Source organism: Silene latifolia, chromosome 7 (assembly GCF_048544455.1).
Source record: "Silene latifolia isolate original U9 population chromosome 7, ASM4854445v1, whole genome shotgun sequence".
NCBI lineage: Eukaryota > Viridiplantae > Streptophyta > Magnoliopsida > Caryophyllales > Caryophyllaceae > Silene > Silene latifolia.
The window spans coordinates 71,925,027-71,940,036 of NC_133532.1; the positions used below are offsets into that span (position 1 = coordinate 71,925,027).

The 15,010-nt window shown below is 42.8% G+C and overlaps 1 protein-coding gene across 1 annotated transcript; it reads right to left on the bottom strand.

Moving 5' to 3' along the window:
- Positions 1–206: 206 nt before the first annotated feature.
- LOC141590223 (uncharacterized) lies at positions 207–1,772 on the bottom strand. Its single transcript, XM_074410830.1, has 2 exons — positions 1,073–1,772; positions 207–979 (listed from the first exon to the last, which is right to left on the bottom strand). The coding sequence occupies exons 1-2, from the start codon at positions 1,770–1,772 to the stop codon at positions 207–209; spliced, it is 1,473 nt and encodes a 490-aa protein (XP_074266931.1).
- Positions 1,773–15,010: the final 13,238 nt, after the last annotated feature.

Sequence of the window (15,010 nt, forward strand, 5' to 3'; positions counted from 1 at the left end):
GTCTATACCCACCATATCATTGTGGGACCAAGCGAAGCAATCCATGTTGCTTTTGAGAAATCGAATCAGCTGGTTGCGAAACTTTTCATTGCAAGTTGCTCCAATCAACACATCCTATCAGGGTGTTCCTTGTCCAGGTGTATCTGATCTAGTTCCTCTAAGGGAGGTTCCTTGTATTCTGTCGAGGTACCCCGGTCCTGTAATTGCTATGAGGGAAGCTTGGTTGTAGCCTTGAGGGCTTGGGCGTAGCAGTTTCTGGATTCCTCTCGGTCTCCTTTTATTGTAACCGTGCCCCATGCTGTTGGGAACTTGAGACACTGATAATATGTTGAAGGCACCGCCTTCATCTGATGTAGCCACGGTCTTCCTAGTATCACGTTGTAGGTGGTTGGACCCTCTATGATTAGGTATCTCACTAGTTTATTAATTCCTTCGATATATGTTGGGATGGTTATCTCACCCACTGAATGTGGAGTCTCACCACTGAACCCCACCAGGGGCACAGATTTCTTTACCAGGTTTTCTTTATCGAAACCCATGGTTTTGAGGGTTTCGAGCATGACAAGGTTCACAGAACTCCCTGTATCCAATAATGCTTTTCGTACGGTGCAATTGCCAATGGATAACGTTATAGTTAGGGCATCGTCGTGTTGCTCTGCACCGCTTTCCATGTCAGTCTTGTCGAAAGTTACCGGGTGTAAATTGCTCTGGCTTACTATGTATGAAGTTTCTGGATGATCCCCTTTACTTCCGGTGGCTTTCCTATTGGCAGCGGAATATGTCAAACCTGATAGCTTAGATCCGCCTGTTATCACGTTAATAATTTTCGTGCATATTGGTGGAGCAGAAGAAGGCACCTGATTTGCTTCTTCTCTCCTATCCTGCTTGCCCCCACGTGATAACAGGTGGTCCAAGTTTCCCTTGCGTACCTGAAACTTCACCTCCCTTCGCAACCTGTAACAATCTTCTGTCCTGTGACCTATGTCCTGGTGCCATTCACACCTCTTGATGCTGTCTCTGTCGTCGTTTGGTCGATCCTGAGTGGGGGGTTTTGGCCACCTCACCTAATCACCCAGGCTTCTGAGTGCTTTCAATAATCCTTCCATTCCCGTGTTGAATCCGTATTCAGATAGCTTAGGAGGATGCGGAGAGTCGTCAATTTGCTGAGTTTTTTCTGCTATTCTGCTGATATTGGGTCTGCTGTACGGCTTAACTCGTTCGTCTTTCTTTTCCGTTGCGTATTTCCGGCTTGACTTGTCGAAGCTTGTTATTCCCTTTCGAGCCTGTATATCTTCTTCTAACCTTAATGCCGCTGTAGCTCTCTGCTGGACTTCTTCGAATCTCTCACAAGGATATATCGTTAATTCTTTGTAGAGGTTTGATTCCTTGTCAAGGCCCTGCCTGAAGGCGTTGATGGCAGTGGACATATCACAGCCTCGTATGGAGACTTTTTCTGCATTGAACCTGGTGACGTAATCTTTGATTGATTCACTTATCTCCTGAACGATCCTGTATAGATCAATTAGCTGCTTGGGTGTTCTCCGGCTGCTGGAGAACTGCTGATTGAACGTGTTGACCAAATCGGCGAATGAAGATATGGTCCCATTAGGTAAGCCGACGAACCATTGTAATGCTGCTCCGGTCAGGGTCGAACAAAATCCTTTACACATACATGCCTCTTTTGAGCTTCCCGTGGCAGTGGTAACCATCATTTTCTGCTTGAATTGACTAATGTGATCGCAGGGGTCTGTGGTTCCATCGAAGAGGGTCATCGTTGGGACGCTAAATCCTTTTGGTAAGGCCACCGTAGCTATATCGTCAGTAAACGGTGAGTCAGCATAGCTTTCTGACGCAGCCATCTCCATAGGCAGAGGCATTCCTGGGACCCTCCGGAGGAGGCTCCGTAGCTCCGGAAACTCTTCTTTGTTCTAGGTATGTCTCTTTCCCGGTGAGTCGCAGATGCTCATGTGACTGATGTCCTGTTCCTCGTCTGAAGTTTCTTGTTCCTGATCTTGTGGTAGGTGCATCTGCGACAGCTCTTTGCCGCCGGGCGCTTTCCCAGGTATATTCCACTTGATTTGTAACTGGAATTATGATCATTGGGACCGCAGTTGCAGCCCTGTTCCTCTGGCGTCCCTCTGCATCCGAAGCGGGTGCAAGCTCTTGGCGCGCTGGCTCCTCATCTGGTGTCAATGCCCCCAGTCCAGTTGGGACCAGGCGTCCTCTTGGCTGCGGTGTTGCATCCATTTCTAGCCTGAGCGCCACTTTGCACGGCAATACTCGTGTCTGCCTCCGATCTCCACTTCCTCCTGGTGGCCCTCCGGATCTGTCTTCTTGCATCCAAGGGGCCGAACTGGCGGCATGGCTCCTCAACTCGTTGATCTGTGCTCGGAGGAGATTGTCGTCCTCTTCCATCTGGGTTCTCATGCTTCTATTCTCGTTTTGCATTGTCCGGATTGTCCTTGCCAATGTGTCCAATCCGCTTATCATGATGCTGGTGAGACACGGAGGAGCCTGAACCTGTGGCCTAGATTGTGCTCCTCTTTCAGACTATGTGACTCCCTGCCGTCCCTGAACGACTCCTGGATCCCTAGTCTGGACCCTCCCCGAAGATGGGCTTGCTGCTGTCTGGGAACTTTGACTCTGTGATCTTGGTATCCGAGAAGCGAGTGGGTGGTGCGGGCCGAAGTTGTGCGTCTTGCGCCGCCGCTGAGGGGAGATGGTGTCTGTGTCCTTCTTGAGGGGCGGTACTGTGTTCTTTGGGCATTTGGTGCGGTGCTGCTGGGTTGGTTTCCTTGTGTCCGGACATGTTTTGATTGTTAAGTAGACTGGCTAACGAAGACGACCACTATGCCCCACGGTGGGCGCCAAACTGTTTTGGTAAATTTCTAGCAATTTAGGGTTAAAGTAGTCTTAACGTTAGGTCTGAATTATGATTCGTTTGATTGTTGTATGTTAACCTATATGTGCAACGTAAATAAAGAACACAAGCGATTTTGGTGACGCGGAAAACCCAATGTGGGAAACAACCGCGGGGGGAGACGGAATCCCACCAATATTTTCACTATAATTCGGGAGGAAATACAGTTCGTATGTTTGCTTATGAATGTTAGGGTGTAGCTCTCGTATTTTCTGATGATCCTTATTCTTTGCATTGAGGCTCCTTATATAGGGGAGCATGATGAGCTAGAGTTTCTTGCTTTCCCTCCAAGTTATTCCTAATTTGACACCGGGTAGGACTTTCCTTCTTTGGATTCAGCAAGAGATTGGGCTCTCACATATTTCCTCCGTGCGGATCAAAGCCCACATCTGTCTTCTTGCGATCGCCACCACGACTCCCGATACCCTGCATCCCGCAATGCTTCCAGGCCTCCTGCCCCAAGTCAGCCCATATCCAGATTTTGGGCCTAACAGGCGGCACATAAACCGTCACTTCAACAATAATAGTGAAGATTCCAAATTCACTATTTCTTCATATGCCAACGGCGGCACATAAACCGTCACTACAAACATAGTAGTGAAGATTCCAAATTCACTATTTCCTTCACATGTCAATGACGGCACATAAACCGTCACTTTAAACATAATAGTGAAGATTCCAAATTCACTATTTCTATCACATGACAACGGCGACACATAAACAAATGAGTAGTGGAAGTTCAAATTCACTATTCCTTCAAATGTCAACAGGGGGCTTCCTCGCGGAACCCGCTTATTTCAACAACATTGAAAGTGAAATTCAAAATTCACTATTTTCACGGCGGCATCATGAGTCTGCTACTTTCAAATCAACCCATCCATCGCGGCTATTCTCACAGTCAATTAACCGACCCACCATGGCTGGCGAGCCTTACAACGCGTTGCGGCTGACGAGCCTTCCTCATATACGCATCATGGCTGGCGAGCCTTACTACGCATCACGGCTGGCGAGCCCTCCTCATATATGCACCATGGCTGGCGAGCCTTACGACGCATCGCGGCTGGCGAGCCCCCCTCATATACGCACCATGGCTGGCGAGCCTTACTACGCATCACGGCTGGCGAGCCCTCCTCATATATGCACCATGGCTGGCGAGCCTTACGACGCATCGCGGCTGGCGAGCCCCCCTCATATACGGACCATGGCTGGCGAGCCTTACTACGCATCGCGGCTGGCGAGCCCTCCTCAGGTACGCACCATGGCTGGCGAGCCTTATAACGCATCGCGGCTGGCAAGCCCTCCTCATATACGCACCATGGCTGGAGAGCCTTACAACGCATCACGGTTGGCGAGCCCTCCTCATATACGCACCATGGCTGGCGAGCCTCAAATCAACAAAAGCGGTCTAAACGACCCTTTAAAACTAAATCGGATCAAATACCCATTTTTTTCAATACGTTTTATAAACGTTTTTCAAAAGGTCAGAACACGGCATACAACCATTGGTTGACCCACGCCTAAACAGGCCCCTTCTTTCTTATTTCCAAAACCGGGGGAGATCCTCTTGCACTGCCAACAGGCTCGCGCTTCATGTGGCTGCCCGGTGCGGGGTCTGTTCCCTTTCTAGCATCAGTCTAGGATGATCTCGACTCCGGTTAGCCCGGATATAGGACAGATCAGATGACTGTTTGCTAATTCAAAATCATAATTGCAAAATGCTTTACTAAGACGAATGGATCACGTTATACACCATAAACCTAATACGGTAAATGGATGTTTAATTTCCGTCTTGCATGCAAATCAACCATTGATCCAACTCGACATCTTATACTTGATACTTGGATTAAATCAACCAATTTAGAAATCTTTCACATGTTAGGTTTAAATTATTGGATGCGCATTCATGCATTTAAACCGTTCTATCAACTTTTGCATTCAACCAACCAAGATCGATCAGTAGAGGCCGCTACCGCGGGCGGGATTGGGTGTCTGATTAAAGGGCTTCCCAATACGTACCTTCACCTCTTACTCAGAAACTTTGGATAGTGGACGACTTAATCCAAGGCGTACAAGAGTCATTCTAGAGATAGGATGCTAAAAAGGGACGATTTCCTTATATTTAGTACCTATGTCAAACGCTGATTTGTGCTTTGATATGACCAAGGTATAAAGTGGATTTTGAACGGGTTCCAAGCATCCCACAAATGCTTGGTGGCGACTCCGAACATCTCTAATTGTTTTGAGACCCTTACCGAGACGAAACCGACCGATCCAAAACGATCCGGTCGAAAGCATTTTTACGCGTCCGAGCGTGACTTTCAAAAGACCGTTGTATGTCCGCAGATCGAACCGGACCTGCAGCTGGGCCATGTCCACATATTGGCGACTACGCTGGGGAGAACTAGGACACTTATATCTTTGTGATCCCTAGATGGTGAGACTCGAACGAGGTCTTGATTGGAATGCATTAATTGATATTACGGTCACGATCGGGTTCCTTGTCTGGGCCCACAACCTAACCCTTTTCGACCAATTGGCTCGTCTCTTTGGCGTGAGTTTTCTCATCCCCGCGTTTTGAATCCCGATTGAGTCAAGCATACCATTGACGTCACACATTTATGTTTCGACAAAGAGCTTTCATCACTTTCGAGCACGAGGCTAGGGCACCCTCCTTACACATTTTGTTTGGATTGGTATCTCTCTTGCAAATCGGGGTTTGATTGCTTGGTGTGTAACCCACCCTTCTAAGCCAAAACCCGTGTCAGCATGATGCATAATATAATGAACTATGAGTTCTTATGTGCTACTTGATCATAAGTCCTTCCACGTCATTTTCAAACTTTCAAAAAAACACCCTTTTGCGCCGTTATAATGGCCATTTCAAACCTCGGTCTTCTGCCGACCGTTGCACGCCTTTTCTAGGCCGTCATAATGACGATTTTCAAACCTGATTTTATAACCATTTCAACACGCCTTTCTAGGCCATCGTAATGACGATTTTCAAACCCGGTTTTTATAACCATTTCAACACGCCTTTCTAGGCCGTCGTAATGACGATTTTCAAACTCAGTTTTTATAACCATTTCAACACGCCTTTCTTGGCCGTCGTAATGACGATTTTCAAACCCGGTTTTTTTATAGCCATTTTAACACGCCTTTTTAGGCCGTCGTAATGACGATTTTCAAACCCGGTTTTTTACAACCATTTTAAATCACCTTTTTACGCCGTCATAATCGCCACGTCTAGACACGGACTTTGACCCGTCTCGCGCCAACAATGGCTCTTTCAAAACCCGAGAAAAGAACACACCCTTCTCTCGAGACACTTTCGAGATCCCGAGGACCATGCACCGTCCCCGAGACCTCTTCAAACATTTCAAACTCTATTTTCAAAACATACAATTTTGAATTTCAAAAACCGTCTTGGGAGGCAATACATTGTTTTCCGAGCCGATTCAAGATCAAAACCGTCTTTTGCAAATAAACTTAAGACAACCCTCTCGACTGACCGACTTGCGGAGATCTCTATCTTCGGAAGCCGTCCACAAAGCGACAAATGAATCTTTTTGAAAATTTCTATTTTCGAAAACTTCAATCCACCATTCCAATTACGCCTCGTGTCTATCGAGTCGAAGCAAACGTACTTATGGGTCTTTACTTATGAGTCGTCTCATCATGAGACTTGTCCAATGGCGTCACGCCGTTACGATGGACACGTGTCAAAAGTTCGGTCAACACCGTCACGTCATTAATCGAGTCAGCACCGTGGTACCACGCATGTTCATCCTCGTCTTGTTGAGTCTGATCTTTGTCTCGTCCTTTGTGTTGTCTGCATTCAGTCTTCGAACTGTGTCAGATTGAGTTGTAATGTGAGCCGTTTTTCTGCCTTAGAGCCATGGCCCCGTCTTCAACTTCGTCTGTCAACAGCAACAATAATGATAACAACAGAGATGTCACGACTGATCAGCTAGCCAGCCTACTCACTGCTCTTAAGGTCACTCTGGATCGTGTCGAGACCCGTATCGACACCCTGGAAAACAAAGAAGCTGGAGAACATAACACTCCACCTCTGACTGAAACTGAGAAGAGGCTAAAGCTCTTGGCAGAATAGCTCCTAGCCCGGGGTAACAATATCCATCTTGAGAATAACCGAAGGTCTGAATCTGTTGGGGATCAATTACCCGACAACTTTACCCTAACTGATGTACCTTAGATCAAAGGAGTGGAGGACCCGCTCAATCATATCCTTGCCTTCAAAGACTACATAAAAGGGGTCAAACAAGAACTTTTCACCCGGATCTTCCCATCATCCTTGGAACTGATCCCTCGCCAATGGTACTACTCCCTTGACCCGAAGAACCTTACTACCTGGGATGAGGTCGCAGTTGAATTTGCTAAGTAATATGTTGACAATGTTGAAATCCAAGCCAATACCCGTACCCTTGAGGTCCGAACCCAGAACGACAAGGAGGGATTCACCGAGTTCTTAACCCGTTGGAGGAGGGTAAGTACTCAGCTGGTCAGCAAGCCGAGTGAATCAACTTTGGTGGAAAAGTTCGTCAACAATCTCCGCCCAGTGTATGCCAACTTGCTGAGGTATCAAAATATTATGACCTTCCAGGATCTGCAAATTCTGGGGACACGTATTGAAGATGACCTCCGAAAGGGTGTCTTGGCCAAGACCACCAGCAGAGGCTACCAGGGATCCACCTTAACCGGATCTCGCCCTTATGGTCAAATGAACAAGATCGATGAGGTCAACCTCGTTGAACCATCTGCTAAGAGAGCTGAGCGCCCCCAGAGAGTGTTCAAAAATATAGGGTCAACTTATGCAAGTGCCCTGAAGAGGCTCATGCACCAGCGAAAGTTACAACCAATCGGACCCACCCCGGATCCGACCGATGCTAAGAAATCCCGCTTCTGGAACCCTAATGCCTACTGTCAGTACCATCAAGGGAAAGGGCATGATACAGAAACCTGCCGAACAACAAAACAAATCCTCTTGGAATCCACGCTATCTCCAATAATGAACCAACTCTGGACTGCTCTCACCTCATCCTGCCAATTTATGACGAGGTGAACACCTTGGAGGAAGATCCCTAGGACAGGGTATTTGTGTTTAGTGCCGCAACTATGCTCACCATGTTCCAACAGGTTGAGGAAGCCATAGCCAGCCTCTCCGAGAAGATAACCCGACTCGATGTTGCCTACCGCCGGCTTATCTTCAATCCTTCACCACCACGCCCGAGGGAGAGTCCCCCGAGCGCCAAAAACTACCCTCACCAGGGCGGATTGCTCCAGCGACCATTCTGGCATGCACCTCACAATAATCATTCTCACAATAATTATCATTACAATAATCACCCTCAAAATAATCAACCCCACAAAAATTACCCTCACAGAAATATCCCTCACAAAAATTGCCTACCAAAGAATACCCCTCCAAGGCGCCTTCGAGATCCTGAAATCAATGGCATCTGGAGAGATGATGTTGAAGATGTCTATATTGTCCCAGGGAAAGAGAAACGGGTGAAAGAGATCGGTCACCTTACCCGGTCCGGACGCCCCTATTAGAACCGGAACAATTCAGCGGTCGCTCCAAACGACCAAGTCGTCCTGGAAGTAGACACTCAACCAAGAGCTCCTGAGAATTTGATCCTCAAGCAGCTTCAGAAGGCAAAAGCCGAGATCTCGACCTGGCAAATGATCGCGACATCCTTTGAGCATCGACAAGCTTTGCTTTAGGCCTTGGGAAAATTAAGTGTGCCCTCAACCTCTTCCCCTGAAAAAATAGTGGCACATATGACGAGGGACGCCCCTGACTTGAACAACTCAGTCGTCTTCTTTTACGAAGACATCCCTCCCTTCGGAGCCAATCATAACCTTGCCCTTTACCGTACAATGTCTCAAGAAGAATGTACCCATGGTCCTTGTAGATGACGGATCCGTGGTAAATGTCGTTCCTCTCAAGAATGCTCACAAGCTGGGTATTAAGGAAGCTGATTTGATCCCAACAAATCAAGGAGTACGCGCCTACGACGGCACTCATCGCAAGGTCGCGGGGCTCATCACTCTCACAGTCGCAAACGGACCACTGGAAAGGCAAACCAGTTTCCAGGTGTTCGACATCGACGCCTCCTTCAATATGCTCCTAGGACGTCCTTGGATTCACGCCGTCAAGGCAGTTACTTCAACTCTCCACCAGAAGATCAGGGTCCCCTTCAACGGGAAAACAATCACAATTCCTGCTTCCCCGATCAAAGCTGTCATAAAAAATGGATTAACCTCCCAGACCATTGAGGAAGATGATAATGAAATGTGGGGATTCCAAGCTGTGAATGCCATAACTGATGAATCAACACCCTTTGATTGTGACCCGTTTGCCAACCTCACAGTCAACCGCATCACGATGCGCCAGGGTTACTTCTCGGGCTTGCCTCTCAATCCACTGAAGAGCACCTTACCTCCCTTGAAATAAGCTAAGGTCCCCAACATTCCCTTCGGACTGGGATATGAGCCTATCGATGAAGATATCCCGGAGATGAACCTCCTAGTTCGAAAACGCAAGAAGCACGGAGTTATCCTATGTCCCTATCATCTGACCCTCAATGGATACTTTGTGCCCGAGGGAGAATCAGAGCTCTACCATGGCTTTCCAGAGCCGATCTATAACTCTGTAGCCAAGGCCAAATACCCGGGGGTGGAAGTCTTCCAGGATTGCTACTTCATCCCCGACAACACCGAAGCTGCATCAACTGAGTCTAAGCCGTCGTCATGCCTCGGTGGACAAGCTGTCACCCTCCTCTTTGGAGAAGATAACATCAAGCACCTCGACTATGAGGACATTATCAACATCGCCCTGAAGGACCATCAATTTGACCAAACTGCTTTGATCTCCGACACTGACCCGGAGAAAGCCACACAAGGCTGGAGAAAAACCGTCAAGTGGACTGATCACTGAGGCCGCATTCTCAAGATCACAACTGGAGAAGGCCCTATTTTCAAAGACGGAAGTGGAGAAGAATCTGAATCTTAGTCTGAGTCGGCGTCAGAGTCTGTCACAGCTCCTAACACTCCTGATGTCCCAGTCGAGGTCGCCTTCCCGCTATTTAATCAAAAGGTCGTGGCTGATTCAGAGGTTGAGTCTACTAGGGTCACCCCCACTCCCATGAAAGGTGACAACCTGGAGCCTGTTCTAGGGGCCACCTCCTCTGCTGTGTCGCCTCTGACTGACCATGAGATGTTTGTCCTCTCCGAGCTTTTCGCTCGTGTCAACTTAATGAACGCTAAGTTTGCTTATGACTCGTCTCAAGTTAACTGCAATGCAATTCTGAATGACTATGAGGAATTTGACTTGAGTGACTACCCACCTCACCTAGCCAAAGAACTTGACAAACGGGAAACCAGAACCCCCATTATTGAGGAGACCGAACCTATTAACGTAGGGACCGACAACACACCTCAAAAACTTACGATAGGGACAACCCTGGACCCCTCAGAATTGTTGGAATATGTGTCCTTCGACAATAATGCGATCACAACTGTCGATCATGATGATCACATGTTTAAATCTCATTTTAAAGAATACATTTGGGAAGTATTTTTACTGTCAACTGGTCCACACATATCGGTAATGATTGGCTGACTAGAGTTTGACATTACTGTCGTGCTACGGTGGTGATCAGTTGATCCCCTTAGGTCATACCTAAAGGATAACACTCTTAATTGATCATTTAATTGATCGTATGACGATACGGGTTAATTAAATTACTTAACATTGACGGACGATTTTGGAAGTAATATTTACGTATCTCATTATAATTTGATTAAATAAGATACGGTCTAAGTGATCGAATTGTTTTATTACTTAGATGAAATTGTTGTTTACGGAAACAATTGAACTGAATGAATAATTTATTATAAATACAAGATGTTGTAATTTACAATTGGTAAAGTGTTTTTGGTACAAGTAATTGTGAATTACTAAGTCGATTTTGTACATGACGTATTTTATTAATATGTTGATTTTAATATGTTAAAAATACATGACAATTTTACATGACTTGTAACATGTGACAAATTGACAAAATTGACAAATTGACAAAGATAAAATGGAACCCATTTTATCCCATTTGGACCGAAATTAGGAGGGAGTATGATGTTTATATTATGTTGAATTATTTGAGTGGAAAACAATATAATTAAACCTAGTCTCCTAGCCATGCAAGCTTAATCTTTTCTTGGGAAGAATAGAGGCTCATGCATTGGCCCTTCTCCCTCCCATACCCGGTTTTTCCAACCCTCCATGCCAAGGGTTTGTCTTTTGGCACATACACTTATCTTGAGAAGAATCAATTGTAGTATTCATTCTAACATCATCAAAAATATTTTAGAGAGATAAAAATATTTCTTCCTTCTTCTTCCTCCTCTTGACCGAAATTCCAAGAGGACCAAATATATTTTGGGTCAATTTTATTTAAATTAATATTGTTCTAGTATTAATAATATTAATTTTGTTAAAAGCATATCTTGGGTATTATTCCTTGGGAGGGATTCTATACTTGAATCCTTTGTTCATCCATATTAGGAGAGCTCAAGAACAAGTGAGTAGGAGAACTCTCTTGTGCCCTTTGATCCGAAATATCAATGTAAGAAAGATGATTTCTTCTTTATTCTTATTATTGTTTGCATGCATAAGATCAACATTTAATTTTATGACTAAATTAATTTGAAACATATATGAATATGTTAAGTAATGAGATATATATTTCTAACAAGCGGTATCATGAGCCTTAGGTTGTTTGCATGCAAATCGGTTATAGTTTTTCCGAGTTATACGATTAACATATAAAACTTATAAATTTGTGCTTATTATGATATATCATGAAATAAATTATGCATGTTAAAGTTTCTGATCCTAAAATGTATTTAGGATATTTTGGTTAATTTATGGATTTTCATTGTTCATTTTATATAATAATGGCATTAAAAATGTCATTTTCGGACTAAAATTAGCTAAACTTCGAATTTTACAGTGGTTTTTGGATATGTTTTCACATATATTATTTTTAGATGACGTAAATGTTCATAATTTTTGGAGTTCTTATGCTCGAAATATGAATTTTTCATGATAAAAATCGAATTTAAATGAAAAATAGGTTAATATGAGATAAATTTCGAATCTGGTCATTGAAATTTAGTATGTTGTCACATGCAATTTTACAAGATGTTTGTAAAATAATAGGCTATAATGAAGTCTTTATGCATGATTTATGAATTTTTGATGAAAAATAGCATAAATAGTGACTTTAATTAGTGAATAATTGCTAAAACATACTTCATGACTAAGGAAAAACGTCACATGTTGTATTTTATTACCTATTTCATATCTAAAATTGAAAAGTTGATTAATATAATTTTTCTCATATTTTTATGATAATATTTGATAAATCCGATAAACCGCAACAATGTTTTTCCCGATAAATTTTCGAAATTTTAACCTAAGGTTTTTGAACATTATGAGTGTCATGGTATTTTTCCAGAATGTTCATGAGTTTAAATTTCAAATTTCAAATTTATTTGAAATTTGTATGATTTATTTGGAGTTTATGGCATTTTATTGTAATTTTGAGTCCATTAATGAACAAATTTTAAGAAATAAAAGTTAATTATTGTCAATATGTTAGTGGAGACTAATTTTGAGTCCTAAGTTGGTTAGGGTAATTAACTTGTGCATAAATATGATTTTATGTTATATATTGTGATTTTAAAAGGGTGAATCACGCAAATCCGTAAAAACCGATTAATATACGATATTGGCTCCTTATAGGCGATTTAGCATAAAATTGGGCATGTTCATACATATTACAATGCTGCATTTTATTTATGATTGTCATAATTTTATTTTATGTAATTTTTGAATTATGTAATTTTACTTAGTATGGCCTTAGTTTTTGGATTGGTATTACCCGAAATGTATGGGAATATCGATTCAGTTGTAATTTATTGTGATCTCGTATCACCGTTTTGTAATTTAATAGATTTATTTTTATTTTAATTACAAATGTATAATAGGAAATTATGTAATTTGTTATGTAATTTATTTATTCCGGAGTTCCTTGATGACGGTGCCACTCAAGAAGGCGATACATTAAAGACGGTGTTACCTCGAGATGCGTGCCAAAAACCGAAGTTCCAGGGACCAATGGAGTTGGTTTCCGAATATGTTATAGTTAATTAGATTTTCTATTTTAGGAAGGCCATACTAGGATTTAATTTATGCTTTGCATTTTATTTATATGTCACATGCATCGCTAAATCGCCATAACTAAAACATGCATTATCTTTTAATCGAGTTTATCGACCGTGTTAATTACAATTATCGTAGTTCACCGCTTTAGTTCAATTAAAACGTGATAGATAATAAATTGACATGACCTCTCGCTAAAATAAACAATTGAGACATAGTCTTACCAAAAAGTAGAAACCATGAAAACTTATTTCGTGAGGGAGTGCACTCGGCCACACCGGGGTACAAACCTTGTTACGTAGGGGAAGTGGGTGATAAATGTCTATCCACCGAATTTATATTAATGAGGGGTATTTCGGCACACCGTGCCCTAAGTTGATATGAGTTTGGATCATGGACACATTTATTCGAAATTTAGGTTGAACTCAACGAAAGTATTCACGACGATTTCCGGATGTGTTTCGGGCTAGAGATAAATATTAATGTAATTTTATCGACTAAGAGTTCTAAAACTAGAATCGATTAAAAGGTTAATCCACCGAGTTATGTTAATAAAGGGTATTTCGGCACACCATGCCCTAAGTTAATATGAATTTGGGTCTTGGAATCATTTATAATAGTTGGGTACAGGTCACTATATAAATGTTCATATCTTGTTAAATTTATTTACAAGTATGATTTAAAAAGACAAATGTTAATATTTCCTTTTTCCTCCATACTTGTAGTTCATTACAATGAATCCATCAAACGCTACCGCACCGATAACTATTGAGTCTTGCCACAATGTTTTTGACAACGTTTGCTTCAACAATGATTTCGACACTACTAGAGAACTTCATTTTGGGATTGGTTCGGATGGAAACCTAAACTTCATCACTTCTTCTAGACCTCTTACAAGATCTCTTGTGAGTCGGTCTCAAGAAGACCGCCTCATAAAATCTATAGGATCTTTATCCTTGGAAGATAAAGATGCCAAAACTAGTGGGAGCTCAAGCAATCAAGTTCTTGCTTCAAAGGGCAAAAGGTTCAAGAAGAAGGGAAAGAAAGGGTAAAACTTCAAGCAAGTTGATATAAATTATCGAAGAACGGGCCCGTTCTTCGATAATTTATTATATAAATTATTTCTATGGCATGGGACATTGGCTTAGGAATTGTCCCGTATATTTGCGAAATATAAGGGAAGGAATCATCGTTCCAAAAGGTAAAATTCCTAAGGAAATTTATGTTATTGATATAAATTATACTTCCACTACGACATGGGTACTGGATACCTGTTGTGGTTCTCACCTTTGTAATCATTTACAGGGTTTAAGAGACGTGAAGAGGCTTAGCAAAGGAGATGTGGATCTACACCTTGGAAATTGAGCACGAGTAGCGGCCGAATCCAAAGGAACTTATGTATTAGCTTTGCCTAATGGATTTGAGTTGTATTTACATAATTGTTTTTATGTGCCTACACTCTCTAAAAACATTATTTCTATCGCTATGTTAGACATGGACGGATTTTGTTTTGTCATTAAGAACAATCGTTGTACTATTTCAAGGAACTACTTGGTTATAGGCCAAGCTTCTTCCATTAATGGCATTTACATTTTAGAAACCTCAAATCCGACTAATGATATCCATAACATTCAATCAAAGAAACTCAAATCAAGTGACCCAAGTGAATCATTCATTTGGCATTGTCGATTAGGTCACATAAACGAGAATCGCATCAAAAGATTAATTTCAAGTAATGTGATTACACCATTTGATTATCAATCATATGGTACATGCGAATATTGCCTTCTTGGCAAAATGACTCGTAATCCTTTTAGTGGTAAAGGGACACGAGATAGTGA